At 44.9% G+C, this 26,273-nt stretch overlaps 1 protein-coding gene across 5 annotated transcripts in view; it reads right to left on the reverse strand.

Annotated features, from left to right (window-relative positions):
• Positions 1-26,273, reverse strand: part of LOC144124487 (tRNA (uracil-5-)-methyltransferase homolog B-like) — a 221,962-nt gene that overhangs the window by 192,157 nt on the left and 3,532 nt on the right. For 4 of the 5 annotated variants that reach the window (XM_077657181.1, XM_077657182.1, XM_077657180.1 and 1 more), the window contains exons 2-3: positions 11,622-11,795; positions 9,692-9,746 (exon numbers count right to left, since the gene is read on the reverse strand). In XM_077657181.1, coding sequence (XP_077513307.1) covers positions 9,692-9,746; positions 11,622-11,795 — 229 coding nt within the window. Of the gene's footprint in view, positions 1-9,691; positions 9,747-11,621; positions 11,796-13,414; positions 13,467-26,273 lie in introns of all 5 variants that reach the window. The other variant, XM_077657183.1, reaches the window with a different exon arrangement.

The following is a 26,273-nucleotide window of genomic DNA, read 5'->3' on the forward strand; positions in this document are numbered from 1 at the left end:
TTGACAGCAACACACACTCAACAAGGCCTCGAAGTGGCCAATTCCAGGCGACCAGAAAAAAAAGTTCGAATTATCTGAAATTTGCATTACCAAAAATATAATGAGAACCGCTTGCATTGCAGTGAATTTACATAGTGAAAGAGGGGGCAATGCTCGCCTACTTTAGAAATGAGAACACCATGACAGTGGTTGTTTTTCAGTTTTCCATCAATACTTTATTGCATGCACACTGTCAGGAGCGTCGAAGCAGAACTGATCCAAACTGGTAAGGGCCTCCTCGGCACCCTTCATGGTGAGATGCAGTAGCAGTGCAGCCCTCTCATCAGCAGCTGTGTTGCACGGGAGGAGGCTTCACCACACAAAGAGTAAATGGCATGTGACAAGCATGCAGATTTAGTGCCATGGAAGAACCCCACAGATGGAAGTGAGGTAAAGACCCAGCGGCGTCAATCAGCATCCAAAACGGTGCACAGCTAGGTTCAGCCGGCTGGCTGATGCACAGCCAACAGCAAACGCCACGGTTGACGTGGAATGGCATAAAGCTCAAAAGCGAAACCGAAATTAAGCAGTCTGTGGCTACTCTCAGAGACGGGGTTGTCCGTTCGCTGCCACGCCTGTCACTGCGTGCACGTCAGAGCTGCACGGTGATTCTGCAGCATGTAGTTAAGGTCCGAGTAGGGCTACTTTAACGATCCCTTGCTGTGCTGATCATACCTAGACGCGGTTTCCCTTCGGGAGCCCGTTCGAAGCTAGCAATGTGAGACCCATAGCATCTGAATTAGCGAACATTCGAAGCCAAAGACTTACAGGGGTGTTGGCCAGGACTGAGCCAGCAGTTCGAAGTATCCAGATTTTTGAACTCGCGAGAAAATTTCAGAGATACTGAACTTAGTGCCTAATTCAGGCAGTGCCAAGGCACAATCACACTTGGCATAACTTGAGTGTCTTCTTTTAAGCCACGCGACCACTTCCCCTGATATTAGCAAAGCACATTACCAGCTATTACAGTAGGCCTATGCGAATATTCGATAATTTTGAATATTCGGTCGAATAATAAGGTATTCAATATTTGATTCAGACCGAACGTTTGGTATTCAAAATCTCAAAGCATTCGTCCCGAGCGAATAACGTTTCTGTAACTCTTGCTTCATACTTCGGGACTGCAACGCGGCAAGTGCGTAACCAAAGCCCCGACTCCGCGATGCGTGCCTGCGTTCCCACACGTATGCGGTCTGCATGCTCGCAGCAACAGACGCGAGCAGGAGGAAGCGCGGCACTCAGATCCATACTTGCCAGGTGTCTGTGGCCACGCTACTCGCAGTGCTCATGCCCCATAACAGCGCTCGGTGGCCGGCATCAGCAGAGAGATTTAGTATTGCGCGATCTGCTTCTGCATGCCGCTAGCGCGCAAGCACTGATTGGTCCTGACGGGGCGGGGCTGCAAGCAGTCGGCCGGCGCCTCGCAACGTCCTCAGGGCGATCTGGGCATGCGCAGTGGCACCCCATGAAACTGGATCACCATAGCGGCCGCGGATCGCGCTCTAATCAAAGGGCGCGCGGTTCTCTTTGATCTCCATGGAACGAGACCAGCACTCAAGGGTCTCATAATGGGTCGCGCAACCCCCAAATGTGCCAGCTCCGCATGTAGGCCAACTCCCCAATTTTCAACAGCCCCTTCTGCAGGACGTCGACACGCTTCGATGAGTGTGATGAAGTTTAATGCATTCTCTTTTTTTTTCTCTGCTAATAGCGTTGTGTGTTCAAAAATATATGATTTTTAAAATGCCTATAGTACCATTCAACTTATTTTGTGTGCTATAGAAGTATTCAAACTATTTGCTTTATTCGGAGAAAATTACTATTCGATTCGAATTCACTTCGAACCAAAAAGCCACTATTCGCACATGCCTATGTTGCAGACATGGTTTTCAGTTTCCCAACCCATGCCTGGCTGCAAACTGGCTTATTCTTTCTCCCAAATGCCTGGACCCCTTTTTTCCCAGCACACGAGGCTTCCAAGCTACTCTGTAGAGGCTTAGCCCCGACTGCACCGTGCCTCTACGGCCTCAAGAGTCACCTAAAGTGGAGGCCTGCAGTGCCAAGCTTGGTGGCGGCTAGCCTCCTCTGGCTCGCCCTGCTACAACACTGTCCCCATCTCCACACAAGTGACACTGCTGAAGAACACGACAAATGCAGCCCTGCCATGACAACTTTAAAACAACACCGACAACTCCACCCAACATTTGTTCAGAGTAAAAATCGATTCTGGGGACTTTTCTGTGCGTTCTGGTGTTTGTCCACCAGCAAATAACAGTTTTAGCCGAGGAAATTGTATTTAAAAATTTTTTCACCGCTCGGTGCAAACTCACATAAAGACCAAAAGCAAGGCTGTGGAAACGAACGGCAGTATAGCCTAGGCTCTGGGATCCACGTGAATGAAACTGACATGGCGAACTGCAGTTTGTTCTGGAAAATGGCCAGTGGCAGCCACAACTCTATTGCATCATTTTTTGGTCAAGTCTATCAGAGCTCCGTTCTCAGTAAGAACACAATTTTCGTTGTTACAATGCGGTAATCTATAAGACACGCTAAGCCCACTTTGCCCCCACCATACCCTCGTGCAAAGCCACAGAGGCAGCAAGGCCTTCCCAGCAAAGGAGCTCTTTTGGATCCAGACACACACCCCCAACACAGTGAGGACAGCCCAGCAGCGAGAGTGGAGATAAGCACAGGCAAAGCAAGAAAGGCACTACTAGGTCTCCCAATTTGCTTGCACTTTCTGCACCAGTTCAGGTGGTGCAGCATTCTCACACTTTGGCACTCAATCTGACAATGTGCTACACGAGTTCTTCTGTACTAGCCTCCCCGCGAGTTCTCTTTTCATGCAAGTGGTGCAGGTGCTTGAATCACCCCACAGCAGACAAGTAGCAGATGGCTCAGCGGCAATGCCTGTTTCAGCAACCACAGGTGAGATGTGTTGAGTTATATTACACAGTTGAGTTATATTAACCTGCCCTGGAGGGCGCCACGAATGGCACTAGCTGTGTATATATTGCCACGAATAATCTATTAAAGGATCTTCTTCATTCGGCTACTGGCATCATGCTTGCTTGGCTTGCTGCGTGTGCCAGCCGGCGATACAACAGATGGCGACGAGGATGGGACTCAAATCCACGCAGGGCTCGAATCGCGGGCTCGAGTACGCGACTACCTTGGAATGTACCAGTGCAAACCACACGCGACAACAGGCGAAAAACCTGCCCTGCTTCTGCATGGTCATCACCCAAGAACTAAGCTAGATTTAGTCGGAGCTCCGGGTGCCCAGTTCTTCCAGAGGCCAGACATTGAGTTGCGAGCGTTGCGTCACAGAGTGGCCGAACACCAACAGATAGGCAACGAGTTGCCAAGCACACGCGCTTCACCCAGGCCTACTAGTACAGGTCAAGTTGCCAGGGCACATTCCCAAAGGTGCTATTAGGTATTCCCAGCCCTTGACTATAGTTAAGCAGTGGCACCAAGGCAACTTTTCAGCTCGGCGCTACCCGGAACTCCCTTGGGTTGCCTCCGACGCCAGCAGGACTGTCAACAACACAAAGCAGCGCAGCTCCAGCATCAACAGCGAGAGCAGAACCACCAGCAATTTTGCGACAATCAATGCAAGAGCGAAGGCAATTCGCGTGGTGCGCAGACTATAAGATGTGATTTTTGACATAGTGAAGTAGTCAAATGAGTCGCCACTTTGGCTTATTTTTCTTTAGCACGGGGGATGTTATACTTATATTAACCTGTCCTGGAGGACGCCACAGGTGGCCCTAGCTGTGTATATATTACCGCGACTAATCTATTAAAGGAGCTTCTTCATTCCAGCTACTGGCATCCTGCTTGCTTGGCTGGCTGTGTGCGTCAGCCGGCCATACAACAAGATGGCCACATACCTGTGCTAGACATGACATCTGCGCCACGCCCTCACCAAACAGCTGAAATGACATTGCACATGTGTGTGCGTGCACATCAACACGCAAAACTGGCATACCTCCCCACGCGCGCGGGCGGCGGCCGATGGCAGCTATCGATAGGCAGCAACCTGGCACCTCACACGTGGCTGCTGACTGCGGTTGCTGATAAGCGGCAGTGTTCTGATAATGTAATCGCGTTCCACGAGAACCTCAATGGTCCGAGTTTTTTTTACTTTTACATGCACGCTCAAAACTCAATGGAGTGTTGATAGTTTACGGAAGGGCCGCTGTTCCAGTTGGCGGCACCCCCACTTGAATTGGCAGCGGTGCCAGCGAGTGTCGACAGCCGACGGAAGAGCCGACGCCATTCAGGCGTAGTTTCTCTTCGGCTCTGACGCATTTGACTACTGCCGGCCGCGTTTCACAAGTTTTTAATGTAGTGCTTCGTCAGTCTTCATCTTAAAACTTTCGAAAGCGCTGCTACGGGGGACACCAAGAGAAAGAAGACGAAGGACAAGCGCTACTATCAACTGAAGTTTATTGGAAAAAACACATAAGGTTAAGTAGCTCACACAAGGCAGCCAGCAGTGCATGCGCCTACCCTCAGAAAGACAAAACATGGCTGCCTTGTGTGAGCTACTTAACCTTACATGTTTTTTCCAATAAACTTCAGTTGATAGTAGCGCTTGTCCTTCGTCTTCCTTCTCTTGGTGTCCCCCGTAGCAGCGCTTTCGAAAGTTTTAAAATGATGTACCAACTAGCTCAACTGTCCGTGTTACGTCAGTCTTCATTTGTGCTCCAGGTCAGGCAATCGTTCACAGCTACATTCAAGACGGCTGCCATTTTTTACGACGAAGAAACGAACAGCTGCGCGCCGGGCCGCAAGTTCCGAGGTTTGCAACGGGTGATACAGGTATGGCAGCTGCAGCGAGGAAAATTTTCAGCTGTTCCACGCGATGTTGTGATATGGCTGTTTGCGAAGTGTGGGATTTCACTGGACGACGTTAGAACGACATGCTGTAGGACCGCAGCAGCAACCACGACGGCAGCACTAGTGAGGACGATGGCGCAAGTGTGGACGAGTAGTCCAGTGACTAATACATTTTGTGTTTTGGAATGTGCCCATGGGCACGCCCGCAGCAGATAGCGGCTGGCGATGAACGGCGGTCGCTGGATAATGCTATCGCGTTCAACTATTCAAGGCCAAGCTTAAACAACCTTGGAAGTTTTTTTTTTATTTTTGGGAAATGTGATTTGGGGGGGTCCACTTACATTCGAGTCGTTTTACAATCGTGTAAATATGGTGTCGGACAGAACTGAGGCTTGGGAAGCGCCAGCGGCCGGTGACAAAAGAAGACGACGACGCAGTGTGGGTGTTGTTGAAGAAGAAGCCGACAACGTGCCGAACGCTAAAAACGCTCCTGTGTCGTGTCGTACCGGGTTCCTGGTTTCTGAAGGAGCTCTTGGTTGAAGGCCAGTTGACGTCTTACACTACAACGGTATTATTTTGCACAGCATGATAGAGATTTTGTACACTAAGAGACAGAAGGTGAGATGACAACCCTTTTTTTAAAACGTGGGTGATGGCAGCGTTTTTGATGACTTGCTGTGACATCATCTGCACCTCCACTTACAGTAAGTAGCAACAGGCTTTGAGGTCCAGTCAGCCTTCAACTGCCAGTCAGCCTCTGATAGGCACTCTGCCACCACAGCCCGCCAACAGTGAACACGAGTTGTGGAGAGTTGAAATTAGTCCAAGTTGTGGAGATTCTTTGTGCTGAAATTAGAGCTTTTCGAATAGAATGGTGACAGCCTAAACCACACGTACAAAGTGTCAAAAGGCAGTCTAGAGCGATAATTTGATTAACCTCATGAATTCAAAGTGCAAATATTTCGTCTGTTCTCTTTTCAAAGTACTTTTTAAAGTGATATAATGGGTACAAGCTTCCCCTGGCCTGGTGCTCAGTTTATTCAGAGTGAAATGCTTGGGAAATGGGTCTTTGACCCCACCTAGAGCAAATGAAAATACCTTGTGCCATGGCTCTCTTTGGCTGCAGCTGGCCTTGCACCATTTAAAAGAAAAAAGAAAAGAAAAAGGGCCACAAATGGGCTTCTACCACACAAGGTGGATTTAGGGTTGCTTGACGGTGGAACTCATCTCTGATCCGTCAATGCAACGGTTTGGTCCAAGACCCTTTTCCCAAGCATCTCACCCTAAAAGAGCTGAGTACCAGGCTGGGGGAAACCTTGTACCCATTAGAAAACTGATGGGTACCCGGCACCACTGGGCGTCGAACCCAGCACCTCCCAAATGCAAGGCGGATGCTCTACCACAAGGCCAAGCTTCGATATGGCAAATCGGTACGGCGCCTCGGGGCTGACGGTTGTTGGGAAGTGGTGAACCGTGGTCCTAACTCGAACATTAGCAGTTTCACTGATGATGGACTGAATTGAGTGGTGTGCTGTGGTCGGCTGTCAACCGGAGGGTTGGCTACCTGGACACAGTAGATCTGTCTTTGACCGGGGCTGTGGAGCACTAGGTTTGCTCCCAGGATGGCTAACGCTGGGAGGGGTAGCGTCCTCCTGTAACCTAGCGGGGTGTGGGCACCGGCGATGAAGGCCCTAGGTGTAACGCTGGGAGTAGTTGCGTGCCCCTGTAATCCAGTGAAAAGGAGGCGACGCTAATGACGAACATGTGAAGGGCTAGTGGTGACTCTCTCCCAATGACCCGAAGGGAGCGAGTTCATATGCCATGGCAGCTAGGGATAGGCTGCTATGGCTAATTCTCGAGCAGAATCGCTGGAGGGAAATCCCCGCTGACTGAAGTCATCAGGGGTAGGGGCATCCCTGTGTAACCCGAGCCCTTCGATCACTCAGGAGCGCTGCTTGGATCTGCCCTCGTTCCCCCTCCGGGAAACCAGGGCCTTCTCTAGGAAACGCTGAGGCCTGCGGGCATCTCAGTAGGCCAAAAGAACGAGGGCGAAGCAAAATCAGAACTGGCGCTTGCGTCCTTTGAGAGTCTGTGAGTAGTACCACTGTGAGACAAAGGTGTGTGGGATGAAGCCCACACTCGCACTTCTGGTACATAGGTGGTAGGTCCTGGCTTAGTACACCAGGGCGGGCATCAAATCCAAGACGCTTAAGAAAACTTGGCAGAATTGGGCTCTCACTTGGAGCGTGGCACGAAGAGACTACCCGAAGTCGAGGGCACCTTGGCATCTGGCAAGGGTGCGCAGCACGGAAGCGCACTACGGGGAGTAGCGACCCCACTTGTCCAAATCTCGTGGGTTGGACCCACACATGATCAACAAGGTGGCAATAGTGGACCGGTCCACCACGCTGACTGGGAGGGCCTTCGAGCCCGAGGTTGACCAAACCTAAACTAAACTGGTACAAGAGCAGTCTCTGGTGTAGGGGTCCACCAGTTATTGAGCTTCGCTCTAACTTATGGGACTCGCTCTTGGTAAGCAGTCTGGCCCTAGCCTATTCTGTGAGTGGCTGGAGGGAAACTTTTTGGCAGACCGAAAACTTCTTCCTCGCATTCAGGAGGTGCTGGGTTTGATTCCCAGTGCCGCCGGGTGCCCACCAGTTTCTCAATGGGTACAAGATTTTCCCCGGCCTGGTGCTCGGCTCTTCTAGGGTCAGATGCTTGGGGAAAGGGTCCTGGACCAAACAGTTGCCTTGACGAATCAGAAATAAGTTCCGCCGTCAAGTAACCCTAAATCAGCCTCATGTGGTAGAGGCCCAACTTGTGGCCCTTTTATTTTTTGCTGACTTAGCGCTGCCTCTCTTCTAAGCCCACAGGGACAGGACTTGAAGGCGCAGGCTCCTTTGCCAAGCCATGTAACCTTAGCAAGCTGAGCACCAGGCTGGGCCATAGCTTGTACCCATTTTGAGGAAACCGGTGGGTAACCAGCCGGCAGCGGGTGTCAAACCCACCACCTCCCGAAGCCGAGCAGGGTGCTCTACCACGCTCTACTCTCAAAGTACTCGTTACCTTGACAACAGTTGGCACATATCACTTTGCACAATGCAACAGAAAGGGTGGTGTCAAGTACTTCATCACTTTTGGTATTAATATTTCACGGCTGCTCCACAAGATGCACCCTTCTAACAAATGCATAGCATTCAATACAAATACATAGCACAATCCTGCACATATGTCAAAACACGTGACAAACACCAACACGTGGCCAAGCAGACCAACGTTCCTGAACTTTTACACTAGATTTGTGTTGTGTTGTGTTGGGTTTTATGGCACATAGGCAGCTAAGGCCATCATGCGCCAAGCACAAGGTATAGAATTGCTTTTCTACAGAATGTTTTGGAGTATGAAAGAGAGGCGATGGTGCAGATGACTTAAAAAGATTGTACTGCGTAGTAATAAAAGAATGGAAGAAATTTGGAAATGGCTAATGGTAAAAGCCTTAAAGAAGGTCAGGCAGCCTTAGCGGCTTTCCTTGGCTAGCAAGGATCCTGAGGCTCCCAACCAATCAAATAAGCAGCCTCAGCCTACTTCTCAAGAATGAGAAAGTGGATGAGGTGTATCATGTATAAAAGCGATCCAGTGGTTAAAAAAAAATTACAGCTTTTCAAGTACGCCTGCTGCTTTTAAAAAGCTAAAAATGGAAGGTATGTTAACAATGGCATTATCAGCTAAAAGCAATGTAGGGTGGAAAGGAATGCATACATGATATAATTGAGTGAACTACTTTTTTTCTTAGTTTTTCTAGTTTCATACATGAGAATAAAATGTGGTTAACCATAAGTTCATCTCCGCATTCTTCGCAAACAGGTTTATCTTGTTTTGTTAGCAGGAAGTTGTGCATAAGGTGCGTGTGGCCTATTCTGAGACGGCATAAAATCACTTCTTTAAAACGGTCTTGGTGCACACGACTTAAATTCACCTAAAATCGGCTTTACTAAGTGTAGTTTATTATTCAATTCGCTGTTCCAAGCCGATTGCCATTTTTTCCTTAACTTCCTTTGTACTAATTTCATGCAGTCATTCAAGGGTACATTTACTTTTTTTATTTCCTTGCCACGAGCTTGAGCAGCACAGAAATCTGCTCGCTCATTGCCGTTTATGTTGACATGACTCGGGACCCAGCAGAGTTTAATGTTTTGTCTTCTAGCTGTGGCTGTTACTATGTTGTGTATAATGTCACCAAGTATAGGAGTGATTGCGTTTCTTGAGTGGAGGGCTGTAAGTATACTTAAAGAGTCTGTGTAAATAATAGCGTTTTTAAGGTTCTCGCCGAGTATTTTTTCTACGGTCACATATACTGCGTAACATTCTGCAGTGAAGATGGATGCGCACTGTGGAAGTCGTATTGTTGTCTCCGAATTCCCTCGCACCACTGCACTTCCTACATAAGTATCCGTTTTCGAACCGTCAGTATAAAAGGCTGTGAAACCATTGTATTTTTCCTCAAGTGCCAGAAATTCTTGTACTATTTGGTGTTGTGGAGTTTGCTTTTTGCGGAACTGTGTTTTACACTAGATTTGGCCGCTGCATCAAGAGTCCTAGTGTCAGGGTGCACTCATGCCGCAAGAACCAGCGCTGCACTGGCAGTTTTGTTAACTAGTGCAGAAAGTGCAGCTAGACTGAGAAGACCTATTATAGCCTTTGGCAAAGGTCTCCAGATCGCCTTTAACAATGCGAGGCAGAACTAACGCCCTTCCCTTGAGCACCCAACAATGCATGAACCAGTTCCACTGCGCGCAATATTCACCTGGAGCTGCTTGCTGTAGGGCATTCTCCACAACGGCGTCACTAAACGGGCCAGCCTGCACAGGCAGAAAATATATCATGTCATCAGCTAATACAAAAACAGTACATTGCGTCCTGCGTATTCTTAACCAAAAAATTCAATATTCTGCAAAAGAAAAGCAACGAATCATATTCTGCAATAAAGCAATTGCAATCTTATTAGTTATACCTTCCTGCAATTCAAATAATCCCCCAAAAAGTCCACATCAGAAGAAGAGAAAAACCTCGTTAAGAAAGTTATTAAAGAGCCTATTAAACAGTTGTTATGTGGCCATGGAATGCATGTACTATTATGTAGAGTAACGGCCACTGGGTGTTCATGCCCCATCAGCAGCAGCCCGACTACATCCACTGCAGGGCAAAGGCCTCTCCCATGTCTCTCCAATTAACCCTGTCCTTTGCCATTTGTGGCCGCCGTATCCCCGCAAACTTCTCCCCGTACAAGTCCTCAAAAGTGAGCCTTTTAAGAAGTTCCCATGCCCACACCTCGTGGCAGCATCTGGTGCCAGTCTCTTGGGTGAATCCTGCTATGGAGCACCATATGGCTCACATGACTTCAAATGTGAGACGCTGTCACTGGCTGGCCAAAAATTGCAACGACATTCGTAGACAAAGCAGGGCAGAGAGAACAGCCAGATGCAGATGGCGCCATTTTGCTCCTTTCTAGTCTGCTCTTGCTGTGCTACGATGGGGAAGCAAGTTGTAAAAAAACAATTACCCCTGATTTACTTCGTAAAACTAAATGTAACGTAGCTGCACTAGCACAATATGTGCAGACCGTTCACATAGGTTACTTTATGATGGTTTTACAAACAATGCAAGCGGCAGCTGGCATGATGCTTCTGCTGTTCCACTAGGCTGCGGCTGGCGTGCAAGGGCTTCGTCCTTTCCACGTGGCTGCAGCTACCGTAAAGCCTTAACGAGGATTATAAATTTTGATTGATAATGCAGTCTTTATTAGGGCACCCCACTTGTTATCCAGCATGTGAGGCTATTGCTGCTGCAGTTTGTTCATTTTAGTTCTATGAGCAGCAATGATCCCAGACAGCAGACCTGCTTAAAATTTTACTACCACCCTGCTACGAAGATACAAGCTCCATACCTGTTTACACAAGAGCTTTCGTTTGTGTCCGCCATTTTCTGCCATCATTTCCAATTTTCATGCAACACAGAGAATTCACCCAGGGCATAACCAGCATCCTCCCCAACACCCCTCAAAGAAAAAAAATAAGTTGCACAGCACCGCTACGAAAACAGTGATAATGATGAAGATGATGTGTTGGCTGTTTAAATAAATAGGCTTTTGAGCATCAAGACCATTAATTTCATGATAAAAAATGATCTGTTTATCACTACATCTGGACTGTTATTCCTGAATAACATCTGAACTTTCCCGAAAGTATTTCCACTGAAAGTGAATCCTGCCCTTCCTATGGCGTTATTTTATCCTAATTCAGAGATATCAGCGTTCACCTTGCAGCTTCCAACAGCTGAGCACTGCGTTTCTGCTACCTAACACGCCACTACCAAGGCACACAGCCGAAGGCAGAGCCATGTTATATTGTGCTAAAACGACAACACACAAGAGAAGAACATGTAGTACAGGACGAGTGCTCATCCTGTGCTATGTGTTCTTCTCTTGTGTGTTATGGTTCTAGCGCAATAAAACATGGCTTCTGTAGACCATCACCAACTAGCCCCCGACAACAGCTCCTGTTAAGGCAGGGCAACCAGAGTGTGCACTGGAAGCAGAGAGTAGAACGGGAAGAAAAACGAAATGAAAATAAAATTGCCCAGCCCCTGCACCAGAAGCATTGGCTAGAGTGGGCAAGACAAAAAGAAATGAAAACAGTGCCCTGCCTGCAGTGGGAACTAAACAACACAGAACTCACTTGTCATGATCACTCTCGTCATCGGGGAAAAATTTCTTGCGAGGCATCTGGCGGTTCACCTCTTTCCTGGGCCGGTCGTTCTGAGGCGTGTGCTCTGTTGAAGTGGTTCCTGGAACAGCTGGCCTTGTCTGCTTGCTAGGCACAACTTGGTCATCAACAATAACAGGGACCACCCTGTAACATTTCCCACGCTCAAGGTAAGTAAACAAAAAACATAAATAAAGCTCTACACAAGACCCAAAATATCTCAGAAAAAATTGGAAGGGCTCTGTCTTAAAGGTGCACTAAAGAGGAATCTGAACTCGTGATTTCACCGCGAGAACTCTATCTACACGTTCCTGGCGTTCATAGAAACTCCGAATTATTGTCCTGTGCGGCCGATTGCTCTAATTAAATCGGATTAAACGTCCCGGCTTCCGCTTTTTTTTTTTAACTCAATGCGGTAGGTAGGAGGAGTCAACGAACGCGTCAGCCAGTCCCGTGGTGGCTTGCCACTCTGCCATCGGCGGAGTGATACGTAAATCAAAGAGTCCACATGTATTTTTATTTCCGTGGGCCTAATTTGCGGCTATATTGTCTGCGACAAACTGTTTATTCACAGAAACCTAAAAAAAAAATAAAAGCAAAAGCAAAGCCGCCACTGGACTGGCTGAAAGGCACTCCACGCATTGGTTGACTCCGCCTACCTACCGCGTTGAGTTCAAAAAAAGGCGGGAGCCGGGACATTTGATTCGACTTAATTGGGGTAATTGGCCGCACAATACAATAATTCGAAGTTTCTAAAAATGCCTGAACCTGAGTTCCCGCGGTAAAAAGACGAGTTCAGATTCCTCTCTAGTGCACCTTTAAGGGTATCAGACGATAGCATTAATGGGTTAATGGCCATACATGCAGAAATGGTGACTGTCTACAGCACGTTCATAGATAGCTAGGAGTCCTCATATGTACCACTCCAGGCACAGTGGTGCAGCGGTTAAGCGATGCACTGCTGCCCTGCGATGGCAGGTGCTGCGCCCGGTGGGGCGTGTGAAGCTTAGGTTACTCTCCCCGAGCAATCCCTCGCGACCAATCATTAATTGACTGTCATATGCAATGATGGTCAGTTTATTAACGATCCCATGGGGAGCATGTTGTGATGAGGTCACCTGACCCACCTAAGTTGCTTCTCTGGGGATTTTTTGCTCTCAACACAAACAATGATGCCACCGGATTTTCTGCAAAAGGGGAGCCTCAACACTGTCGCGTTCAAAAAGTATCGGGACAAAACTTTTGATCTGCTGCTAAGAGAAGTGCCACTTTTTTCAGTTCCAACAACCTACCGGCAGATTGTAAACCACCACAAATTGTAGACAAACAAATGGCACACTGTAATACAGACGAAGTGAAGCAGCGTAACAGCACGTAAATTGTGCTTCCTACTGTTTGCCAAAAGCGATGCCTTGTTCAAACACACTAGTAAGTAAGTGCACAAGGGAAACTGAGCGCACCTAATAAGAAAGCAAACTGTGTGTGAGCCAGCCCTCAGTGATTCTACGACAAGGAATTCCTTTCTCTCAATTCCAATTAGCAACACATGTAACGGCTCTATGATCACCCTTTCTGTCAGTGCTTCCTTGTATGTCTACCTGTTCACTGCTGTAACTGTATGTCTCTTTCTTAGTTGTGATCACCCTTTCTGTCAGTGCTTCCTTGTATGTCTACCTGTTCACTGCTGTAACTGTATGTCTCTTTCTTAGTTGTGAGTCACCGTTTGTCTTGTGTTTCTTCAATTTGTCTTTATCTTTTGTGCTCACCCATGGCCAACTGACGTGGCCAACTGCCAAGAACTCCCTGCAAGCCTGTGTCCTGCGAGCAATAATATGAGTCAGGCATCAGATGCGGTAACCACTGCTGAGCACTGAACATCGCCTCACCTGGCCGTGATAACTGCACCTCGCCATCGTCACCACAGCAGCTATCAGAAGCCACCGCTACATACCAGAACAGTGCATTCACCGAGCAACTTGTTTCAGGTTAGATACCTAAACATTTGTTGTGATGATAATAGCAGCTTTTGCAGTCTTATTCTGGTGCATTGCCCCGCAATGGTGGAGAATGCGTTAGCGTGGCTCTAAAGTTAAGCATGCTTCCCCCTCCATTTTTAGTAATCTGGGATGATGATTCATTATTTTTTTTCCTCCTTGGAAGCCTTATTTTGCATGCTAGGAATCCCACATGGCACTACAGGTGCTAGCTGCCAGTGGTGCATGGGCAGCGGCATGAATTATGAAAATTTTCATAAAATTCAACTCTTCATTCTCTGTGCTGATGCACAGACAAATCCTGACTAGAACATGAAAACAATGATGTACAGGCAACTGCAAGGAGGAAAGAAAAGAATTATGCCAGTACGATACGTCGAACAAAGTAAGGGCACTCAAGCAGTGGTGGGCCTCTGCCGACATTGAATTGGAACCACTGTATACCACGATTTGTTCGAGGCTGACATTGCAGATTTAGAGTTTGCAGTGCACTAGTCCAAGGTAATGCTTCAGGCACAGTTCATAAAGCAGCCCAGTGAACCTGATCATAATGCAATGACGCTGAAGACAGGCTTCAGCTGTCCAGGCTTCTGCTTTCGAGAAGCCTGCCGCTTTTGAGAAGCTTGCAGGCAAAACAACCTCTCCAGAGCACATAACTCGTCATAATAACAATAATTGTTGGGCCTTAGTGCCAAGGATAACCGAGTTTTTGAAATTCTAAAAACATATGGATATTACTCACACTGGGCTACACACCTCTCTATAATTAAAGAGCCTAACAATGCTAGTTAAAAAGTTAACTATTCAGTATTAGTTAACCAGCCCACTAGTTAGCCCACTACTCACATTGCTATGCTGAAAAAGCATTCTTCTAAGTCAAAAAAGCTATTTTTAAAAATCGTGTGACGTCTTAGGTGAAACACCCTGAATAATATATGCCTGATCTGTGTCCCATATGGCAGTCGCATACATTCACTGTATTGTATTCATTGCTTGTATTGCCTTATGTAGCCCACTTCCCTCCCTCTGTAATGCCTCTGGCTCTGAGGGTACAACAAATAAAAAATACTAAGGTAACACATGCTACTTTCTGAGGTGAATAGTGGCACGTTTGAGGTTACCTTTTAAAAGACCAAAAGAGCAGTCAGCAGCTGCCACAATGTGAGTTATCTGGCAATTCCCGGTTAATTCTTTCCTTACGGCTTCATAAGCCATCGGTGATATATGACCGACGTTTAGAACCTACCACCAAAAAATTAAGACGACACTCCTGGACAAGCTGCGCCATCTAGTTTGCTTCTATAACACCATTTCTTAGGTTTCAGTTTTGTTTTCAGAGCGACAGCTCTACTCCTCTCGTACAAAGCTGAAGGTCATGTGGCTATGACATTTTACCTTCAAACCAGGAGGAGCGAGGCTTGGCTCTGACGTCATGCCATGTGACACGTCCCGCCTCACCATAGCTGCACGCGTTGAGCCGACGGCGCTCGCCCACTTTGCAAATATTGAATCACGTGACTCGCTGCACCTCGCCACAGCTGCGTATGTGGAGCCGACAGCACTCTCGCAACTGCCGGAATTCGTGTAATGTGCTGTTCGCTATATAAAAGCATGTGGCGTCTGCTTAGCTTCGTGTGCTCACCTTAACAGAGCTTTCACTCTGTTAAGGTGTCTGCCAGGTTGAACCACAGCTAACTTTTTTCATTTTCCAACTCGAGGAAGCAATGTGAAAAAAAAATTCACCTAAAGTTTGCTGGTCGCCAATCATGGTGTACGTTTCACCGCGCGCTCCTCAAAGGCGAAATACTACATGAGCACTTTTGTTAGTTCTTATGCTGTCTTATTTTGCAGTATTGGTGAGTTACACAACCATGTGGAATGGTTGGACTTCAGTTTGGATTGCGAGACTTCGTCTCAGAGGCCCGGGACATCAATGCATTCTCGCACGTGTTTCGTTTTATCATTCACTTTGCATCTCATGGAATGCGCTTGATTTCTAAATGATGAGAGAAGTTTTATTTGGTGCTTTACGGTTTTTGGAACATGCTGCAAAGATGTTTTACCAAATACGCCAGCAGATTTACCATCATGATGATGTCAAGGAAGGCCGCAGCCCCTTTTCCATGCAATAGGCCATTGGTCATTACATGGCTGACATTTTGAACCTTCCACCAAAAATTGAAGCTGGTGCTCCTGGACAAACTATGCCACATTGTTCGCTTCCATAGCACCAATTGTTTGTTTTTTTTCTTCATTTTTTAATGCGAAGATGTAACGTGAAAAATGAAACTTTAACCGGGCGTAGTCCACCGGTCGGTGATCATGGCATCTGTTGCACTGCGGGCTACTGGAATGCGAAAAGCTGCACTGAGCACTTTTTTTTTTAGAGCAGCAGTGGTTAGTTAACAACCATATGAAGAAGGCTAAACGAGCGGCGGAGACGCCTGAGCAAAGAGAAGAACATCTTGCCAAGCGGAGACGCCAAAAAGCACAGCGTAACAAGCGGCGCATAGCAGCTCGCATGGTTCCTTCGCAAGAAAGTCAAGATGAAGCAATGCCAACATCATCATCATCAACAACAACGGAAGAAAAGGATGTAAAGGCTCATCGTATAATTGACCACGCGATTAGACCAGGGAGGAACTGCAACTCTCGCTACGTATATCCTGGCATAGCTGAGCTAAGCCACTGCCAATTTTTCATGATGACGATGTCAAGGAAGACCACGCCCGCTTCTCACCAATAGACTCATTTCACTACCAACTGAAAAAAAAAAAAAAGCAGGAACTGAAAGCTCTACTATACAAACAAAACAAGACCAGAACTCAGAAGAAGTGTAATGTGCGGCACATCCGATATCTACACCCACTTCATGTCCTTGTGCGACTGCTTTCTCTACTGGCACTTGAAAGGCCATGGAAAGTGCAGTTATTACGTACGCAGCTGAAAATCGCAAGAATTGTAGCTAAAAACATGTGCAATGTTTTGTATACTTTATTTTTTTTTGTAATCAGTTTCTTGCTTAGCGTGGCGGCTTATTTTACTGTTGCTTGTAGTGTTTTTTTTGTGTCACAGCATATTTAACCAGTAAATTCTCGAAAAGTTTTGTACACACAACTCTGGCGCTTTTTCTTTCGCAAGTATAATCAATAAGCTACAGTTCAATGTATTCCAATGAGCAGTGCAGTTATCACTACTTGAAGAAATAATTTTTATTTTAGAACACTCAAAATTGATCTTTTTTTTCTGTTATATTTGAACTGGCTGACCTCTGCACTATAGTTTTATGTTTGTACTGGACCACTGACTAGCCACATCACCTATCGGTCCAAATATCTGTGAAAATATTTTCCTTGTTATAAGTGAATAAAACCTTCTTGAAACTTAAAAGGATCAGAGCGGTCATCAGTTCTGAACACAGGTTTTTTTAACAACTCAGATCAAATATGGTGGGACATTGAGCCCAACTCTATCCAATTAATGTTCTCAAATTTATTCTTTAGCTCTTTTGCTGTGTGCTGAAGTTTGGCTGGCAGCAAAGACACATTTATGGCTGAGAAAATTGAATTAAAAACTCTTTCTGCCGCTTGATGCAAACTTGTGACGCCTACAGTCAAGCCCACTTATAACGAACCTGACGGTCACTTGGATGGCATTTGGCGCATCCAAAGTCTGTAGTAAATAGACTTCCCATAGCACAAACAAGAAAACCAAGTAAAATAAAAGCAGCACCTATTTCTTTAAAAAGTGAGTTTTGTGCATCAACTTTTTCAAAGCTCACCCTAACGTGGCACTTTCCAAACTCTGCAGACGGGTCATGTTTGCTGCAAACAATGTGGTTTAGAACGCATTAGTTATAATATATAACTAGGGGTTGGCCTTTTCGGTTTTTATTTTTCAAAATTCAGCGGACATTTTTTGTTTATTTCATAATGCAAGGTTCATCTTTTCATATTTTTTCGACACATGAATTACTGACTTTTTAGGTGATGTAATGTGCAATTCTGAGTGATCAAAAGTCACTTGAGTCTATACTGAGTTTTTTAGCAGCAACAGTTCATTTGCCAGTAATAAACTTAATTTGCCACTAATCTTGCACTTGTGGCTGTGCCTGTCCTACATGTAGTTGATAAACCTACTTAACTGACTAACTGCTCTAAGCGGGTGATGATAGCGAACAAGCAGTGCTTAGATAGCAGACGGCGAGGTACTGCATGGTGCTCCCCGGTCTGCAGAGGTGTGGAAGCAAGTGGAAGAACGCCTCAAATCACAGAACTGCACGGCTTACCCCAACAATGCCACCCTCTCGTCACGGTCCTGGCTTCCCTACTCCGTTAATCAATTTTCACTGAGTGTAACTCACACTATACAGCCAGCTAGCTATGCCTTGCATGCCAAAAATATTACCTTTTTTTCGGTTAAAACCAAATGTAAAAAACTAAATTCAGTGTACTTTTATGTTGTTTTTTTTCGGTTAAAACCGAAAAGCCCAATCCCTATGTATAACTAATTGTGGATGAAGTGTTCATGGTAGCTGGTAGCAGTTGTCACTTTAGTTAGATCCCTAGCAGTAGGGGACTCCCTGTACTTGATGTAGAATAGCACTATTAGGGCACATCTCCGCATTGTCGCCGTCTCCACCAATGAAGTTATCGCACGAGACATACGACTAGTTACACATCAACAACGGGCTAAGAAAATCCAAGTGCATCTCATCCGGTTTACTTCCAACAGTGTCAGTAAAACAGGCTGACAGCTGACGGGGCAGGCATTGCACACTGCGAGACCAGCAGTGCCAGCCACGCAATTAACTCCTGTTCGTTGATCCTCAACCGTGCTTAGTATAGCTTCACTTTCGACATCGCCTCTGTCTCGTGCCCACTGCACTTCTTTGCCCAACCTGCATGGATGCTATGATCACTTGTAGGCCATCAGCACGAGCTTGGCTTGCAGCTGCTTACAGTTTCAATGTTGCCTTTCTCATTGCATTTTTGTGTCGCTTTGTTGTTTCCTGGGTGGTGTTAAGAGGTTTTTTATTTATTTATTTACTTATTGGATGGGCAATACATCGTACTGCCCGTGGGGCAGGACAAAAGGATGTAATTAGTCTCCTGACGAGGCTCTGGCCCCACTGGGTGCAACAACAGCGGTTACAAAATACATGTAGACAGTACACATACAATAGGACAACAAAAACCACCGTACAAAAACGTACATGAAGCACGTGTCAAGTTCAAAAAAGAAAAAGAAACACATGTTATTGTTGACACTTTGTACACAAATATATAAATCATAACACAACTGTGCAATTAGAAATCATTATTTGTATGTGTTTGGCCTTCTATTTAAAGTGAACAGAAGTTGTATTCTGCATTTGAAAGTTCTCAGACTTCTACATGTTTTTGCGATATCGAGAATATCTGGATAATTATTACATAATTTCATGATCAATTGTCTGTTCAGCATAATTTGTCCTTGGTTTTTCTGTGACAAAGAAAATCCTACGCAAATTGTGACCAGTATCTTTATTTAGATAGTGACAAACAAATCAACTGTAATTGCTTGATACTTCAGAAAATATGTACGCAGATAATTTCTGTATATATATTTCGTGAAAAGGTTGGATATTTTGTGTTCTCATAAAGGTTACAGGGTGTACATTTTCTTTATATAGTGTTCTAATTGCCCTTTGCTGCCGTGCAGATAGCCTATCATTATCAGTCTTAATTCCGGTTCCCCATACTAAGGCACAGTAATTAAAGTGTGAGCGCACAAGTGAAGAATAAAGCTGCTTTTTGAGCCTGGCAGAAGCAAGATTTCGAAGGCGGCATAACATTCCAATACATCTCGCTACTTTCATTTTTATATTTTCTACATGATAGGACCATGTTAGGTTCGACTGAAAAGTAACACCTAAAAATGAATGACGATCTACACACTCAAGCAATGCATCATTAAAGTTAAGGTTTATTGTGAAGACATTGGGCTTATCTTTTAAAGAAAATATGTATTTGGTTTTTTTTTGCATTTATTTGAAGCTTGTTTGTTGATACCGATAAACTGAGCTCATGCAGCCATGCGATTGACGTGACCGCAAGTTCCTCAAGGCTCTCTTCGGAAAAAAATACTTGTATCATCAGCATATAGCAAACACTTCTCCGGCTGACGAAATGTTAACGATGTCATTTATATACAGAACGAATAACAACAGGCCGAGTGTAGAGCCCTGAGGAACGCCGTATTTAATGTTAACTTTCGCCAATGCAATGCCATGTATGGATGTGAACTGGGACCACGTATGTAGATAACTGCATATAAGACTTTGTGTGATGCCTCTAAAGCCATATGCTTTGAGCTTGTTGAACAAGATATGGTGCTGTATAGAATCGAATGCCTTCCGAAAATCTAAGTAAATTCCAATTGTAAATAACTTAGCTTCAATATTTTGAATGATTTTGTCTTTAATGCGCAGCAGGGCCGTTTCAGTTGACTTTCCTTTTTGAAATCTGCACTGCTGTCCACTGCTGTTTAACTCATTGTATTCACCACCCTTGTGTATTAAAATAACACGAGCAATTTTTAACCTTTGTGGAAAAACACAAAGGGATAACATTTGATTGTAAATATGGGTTAGGGGCTTTGCGATAACACTAGCAACTGCTTTAATTGGTAGAGATTTAAAATCTTCGCCAGCTGCGGATTTGTTGTCAAGGGAACTCAACAGAGGAACAACTTCATCTTCAGATGTAGGAGCAAGAAATAGACTGTCATTTACGACATCATTAATATAATGTAAAGGGCTGCACTCTGGTTTCTTATCAGGCATGGTCATTAGAGCTCCAGCATTTATGAAATAATTATTAAACAGACTGGCTAACGATTCGCGAGAATATATTTTTCTATTTATTTGTAGTTCAGACGGTATGTCTGCTGTCGGGTTGCTGGTCAACTCACGAAAAACTTTCCACGTTCTGCTGCTATTTCACGCTAAGTTCTCGAGGTTACGTTGAAAAAAGCGAATTTGGCTTTCTTTTAACTCCGAATTTAACCTGTTCCTGAAGCATTTCAATTCATGCAGTGTTTCAACGTCATGTGTTTTTAGAAACAGATTAAACATTTTTTCCTCTTGCTTGATGTGCTTATAAAGATCCTTAGTTATCCATGGTTTCCGGGCTTTTTTGTACTGAAGCACAGTTGATAAAGGAAAGGCAACATTATAGCAATGTTGTAGTGAGGAAATGAATGCCTCATATGACTCAGAGGGATCACTTTCAGAGTACATTTACCCGTTGTGAGCTAGCAACTAAACGCCTGAACAAACTGACACTATGGTGATTAATGTCTTCTAGTGCATTTTATACTTTGGGAATTTCCATCTATGGGAAGTGCTGCAAATATGGATAGGTGGTCGCTAATACCAGAACACAGGACACCGGACAAAGTTGTATCCTTTGGAATATTCGTAAAACACAGATCAATCAACTTGTTTGAATGCGCAGTTACTCTAGAGGCCTCGGTAATTAGGTTTTCGCAACTATTTTCAAGCATAACTTCTAGAAGTTGGCATTTCTGTTGCTGAGCTGAAAACAGGTCAACATTGAAATCGCCAACAACTACGTGCCAATTTTTGACATTTGCAAGAACCAGCAGTCTTTCAACAAAGCTAAGAAATTTATCAAGGATGCCATAAGGAGGGCGGTAAACTGCAAGAGCCGTACATTATGACACAGAATTGCAACTGTTTCAAAATCATTGTTCACGCATGTGAAATCTGGCAAACATTCAAACTGATGATGCTCCCAAACATAAATGGAAACGCCCCCGCCCCCCCCGAGTCTTTCCAAGCGATAAACAGATATGTGTCTATGTGTCTAGAGACCGGCAGTATTTCAAATAAAATAAATAAATAATCACAAAAAATGAGTACCTCTGAGCTATCAGAATACCAGGTTTCTGAAAAAACCAAAAAATCAAAAGCACAAACCATAAGAGACAGGTATGTTTCAATTTCCACATGTTTGTTTTGGAGGCTTCTCGTGTTCATATGAAAAATAGAAACGTGCTTCCTACGCAACCAGTTTTCACTGTTATGCAGTCTGTTAAAGGATTCAGTCATGTAAGTGGCCATGATTTGATTTGGATGTCGCACTGGGCATGAACTGAGCGCTAGACAATTTGTTCGAGGTCATCTTTGTTTGAGATCCTGACAGCAGTTGCACCAGGGAATTTGCGCACGAAGACTCGCCCTTTTGAAATCCAAACGTGCTGATACCCATTTTCTTTCGCTTTATGTTTTGCGAGTCAGCGCAGACGCTTGTTGGTTGCCGTCAGGTTGTCAAAGAATATGACTCCAGGTTTTTTTAGTCTGCAATTGCTCCCTTCTTTCAAACCATTTTGATCTGAGAGTTCACGACACAAGTCTGACAATTACCACATCTGGCCTGCCAGGTTTATAGGGCAGTCTGTGCAATCCTTCGACGTCATCTTGAGACAGTTCTGCGATCTCAAGGTGCTGAGCTATTTTATTTACTTCTTGCAAGAGGTCCTTATCTTCTTGTGGCTTAAGACCGTGAATTTCAATGTTTTGCCTCCGACTGTATTGCTCTAGATCATTTATCTGTTGTTTTAGTCCGGGCACAGCTTTCAGTTCTGGTGAACTTTCCATAGCCTCTACCCGTCGACTCAAGTCGCTAATTTCCTGTTCGTGCCTGTTTTGTGTACATCTTATGTCGTCATAAGTATACGACAAATGCTGAACAGATTTCTCAATACTTGTTACAGTTTTCTGCAAGTTCATCAACTTATCCAATTTTGCTTCGAGGGCTGTGACTAGGGACAGCTTTCTGTTGATTTCCACCAGTTCTGCCTGCATAGCTTCATGTTCGCTAGCAGAAGGCTTGCAAGATGAGCATTTTTGCTTTTTTCTAGTTGATTCTTTGATTGCTAGAAACGACCGTTCAGATATGTCACTGCACTTGCAAAGATGGAACTGCAAGTCACATTCCGAACATGTCATTATCAAGTTGTTTGCATCAAATACTTCATGCCAGGACGAGCACTTATCAGGCATAGCACACTTTTAGCAAGTTGCTGCCTAAAAACCAAACAAGAAAAGACGGTAAGGGCACAGAAGCAGTAGCAGTGGCAATAGCACATGAAATGAGGCGAAGTTTTTCATAAACCTGCAATGAATTGCGGGATGCGTTTAGGCATAGGAACGTTGGACCATGTTTCCGCTACCGCTGCTGCCCAAGAAGTGAAAGTATCGGTATCCGGGTCGTTGCTTTTGTAGACGGGGCTGGATGACAATTTGTTCACGTGGCCTTCGATGCAGTAGTGACAACAGCGTTGATCACACCGGACAACGTTGTTCGTCCAGTATACTTGCACGGCGCCAATATCTGCAATGAATTGCGGGATGCGTTTAGGCAGCGAAACATTGGACCATGCTTCTGCTACCGCTGCTGCCCAAGAAGTGAAGATGTCGGGATCCGGGTCGTTGCTTTTGTAGACGGGGCTGGATGACGATTTGTTCACGTGGCCTTCGATGCAGTGGTGACAACAGTGGTGATTGTGTTGGACAACGTTGTTCATCCGGTATACTTGCATGGCGGCAATATCTGCATTGAATTGCGGGATGCGTTTAGGCACAGGAATGTTGGACCATGCTTCCGCTACCACTGCTGCCCAAGAAGGATAAAAGAAAGGCAAGAAGGACAAGAGGGATAAAAGACATTCTTTAGTCTCGTCGCTTGCTGGAAGTCATCGTCCTTTTACTCTGGGGCAAGTTTACGGTACCTCCTCAATCGGTATAACTGAGTGGTATGGCCACAGTTGTTTGTGCTATCTGAGATGCGCTGCCACTGTCCTAATACACATTTCAACGGTAGCGAGACCCTCATTCACAATAACCGAGCATTCGATATATCAGCAACCGCTACAGCTGGGCTTGACTAGGTACTGAAACAGACTGGTTGGCACCGTTCTGAAATTAATGGTGGTTAGCGTAGCCACTGCAATTTGCACCCCAAATTTGGTGTAAATGCACGTAGACTGAACTTTTGAAACTGGTCGGTGATGACAACATGTTTTCCATTTTTTTAATCATTTTTAGCACATAAACACTTTGTTTTCAGTAAGAATGGTCAATTTATAATTAGACTGCGGTACCCTGTCAATACAGGTCAACTTCAATTAGTCCCCAGAGTCGCTTTTAGGCATGGGAATGTTTAGCTATGCTATTCAACACATTCTTTATTTCTCATATTTAGGAGAGCAGAAAGTTGGGCTAGTTGGTTGAAATGCATACTGAAGAAGTTGGCGCGGAAAAACGAGGACAAGCGAGACAAACAAAGACGAGCGCTACTCACAACTGAAGGTTTATTCCAGACAATGCTCGAATAAATAGTGAAACCAACAAGAACAAAAACAAACAAACGTCATGAACACCACAAGTTACCCCGTGAATCCCAATGATTTGGTTAGGAACAGATACTCCCTATCAGAGAAGCGGACGGAAGTCTCCTTTCTTTCAGAGCCAACTATGTTGCAGAGTTGTGAGGCAGAACCTACATCACTTACTTGGAACCTGTGATCTGCCTGCAAAAGCATGCACTCAGAATTACTGCGTTCCTGGGGACAACGCAGTCTAACAAGTACTTGTTCAACTCAGTTCGCATGCTACCAGTAAGTGCATTACATAAACAAAAACAGTCCAAATTATTCCCACAATTATAGAAACAAAGGATTTGTTTCCAATAATTGCTTTCAAATTCTGTCCTAAAACACAAGAACTGCAGTTAACCACAATTTTAATCTGCCTTCATCTCCTAATCTATACATAAAGAGGCTTGTGGAATGTAATGGGGTACTAGCTTGGAATTCATTGTCAGAAGAAGCACCTTGTCTTCAGTCAGCTACAAAAAAGAATTTTTAAACAACTATTTCTAATCATGGCTTCCAGTATCTTACCATTACCTGCAGTACGTTACCACCCAATATCTTCATCGAGCAGTTATATAGCACAGTGCAGAAGACTATTTATGCAGCTTGAAAGTACTGCCCCCTGAACATAATAATTAATACATTTCACACAATTGGTTCACACTTATATTATGGTTTACTATCCATTTCATTCACTGTGATCAACATGACATGAGGTATTTGTGGTGTACAATTCCTACTTCCTGATCTCCTGCAACTTGAAAACGAAGCATTTAATTTCACTTAATACCCGCGACAAGGCAATGGTTATGGGTCCTATAACTGCTTAGTAATTTTGCATGACAGGGTAAAAATATATATTAATAATAAAAATTGAAATTTTCGGATATTCTAACCAAATGCTATGGATGGTTACATCGAAACATTTTTCCCATGAGTATGCCGGTAAAGCTAACCCCCTGATCTCCACTACGGGGCTGGATGCGCAATTGGCACCCGAAAGTGAAGCCACGGGAAGCGAGCAGCCTCATCCGAAAAGTCGGTCTTTGGCAGTGCACGAAATGGGAGATCAGCACAGTTGGTTTTTCAGTTTAAGTTATTGTTTTTCCTTTGGCATACCGTCTTTTTGTCATTCTCGTCTTTTTCCATGACAATGCTTACCTGCTGCGCAATCAACTGTAGAGGAGATCAACAGAGACTTCGGAAAAGGCGTTTTAAAAAAGAAGGGCCTTTGCATTGCAGACAAGAGGACACTGCTACACACAGAATGTACAGAGCCTTGCTTACACAGCTTTGTGTTGTCCCGTTGCACTAGCATACCCAACCCCACACTGTAATTTGGTAGATATTCCTGTGCTCTAAGCATATACCATCAATGTGGGATAAACTGAAGAAAGAATAGGTGGAAATTTTCACCAGGCAGCCGACCTTGCAGTGACCATTTTATTGAATTATGTTTTGATCAAATCGGAGCGTAGGTGCGGCTACTATCTAAAGAGGTGCCGACGATGCTCTGGTTCACATCAGCGCCTAAAAAAAGTATGATACAGCCTTTCCAATGAAGTGTATCAACTACTGTTTTGTACTGTGCCAAATTATTCCTGAATGGGCTTTTATTCGTAACGGTTGATGCAGTTGACTTCTAACAGCACTTGTCCTGCGTTCCTCTTTCGTGTCCACAATTGCTTTCGCACTGTGCACATCTGCAGCGCTCATCCTTCTTGTCAGTCGTTTATCTCATGCTGTGCATCTCTAAATATGCTAATGCCTAGCCTGAAAATGGTTTTGCGTGCTTCTTGTAGACACAGCTGTACAAATGTGGTTCTTGCTCTGGAGTTAAGCCAACAGCATGTCTGGAAGGTAAATGACGTCCTAAAGCAATCAACATCACCCGCCATCGATGAGACGAGACATGGCTGCCTGCAACTCGAAACTGAAACTACAGCAGCTTATACCGAGCAGCTTTTCGAAGAACGAGTGTCAGGACTTCCGCCATCGTTTGCCTTTTCACTGCTACGTGAAAATTTGGTTTTAAGATGACTGCAGCCTCATCGTCATTTCACTAGTGCTCCAAATTTACACTCGGAAGACAAGAACCAGACAAGAATGTAGTGTATTACGTATATTCCCCTTTACTACAGCGTGAATCCTGCATGTCTGTTTTCCTTGGTTTCTCTGAAATTACCGG

This window comes from Amblyomma americanum, chromosome 3 (assembly GCF_052857255.1).
Source record: "Amblyomma americanum isolate KBUSLIRL-KWMA chromosome 3, ASM5285725v1, whole genome shotgun sequence".
NCBI lineage: Eukaryota > Metazoa > Arthropoda > Arachnida > Ixodida > Ixodidae > Amblyomma > Amblyomma americanum.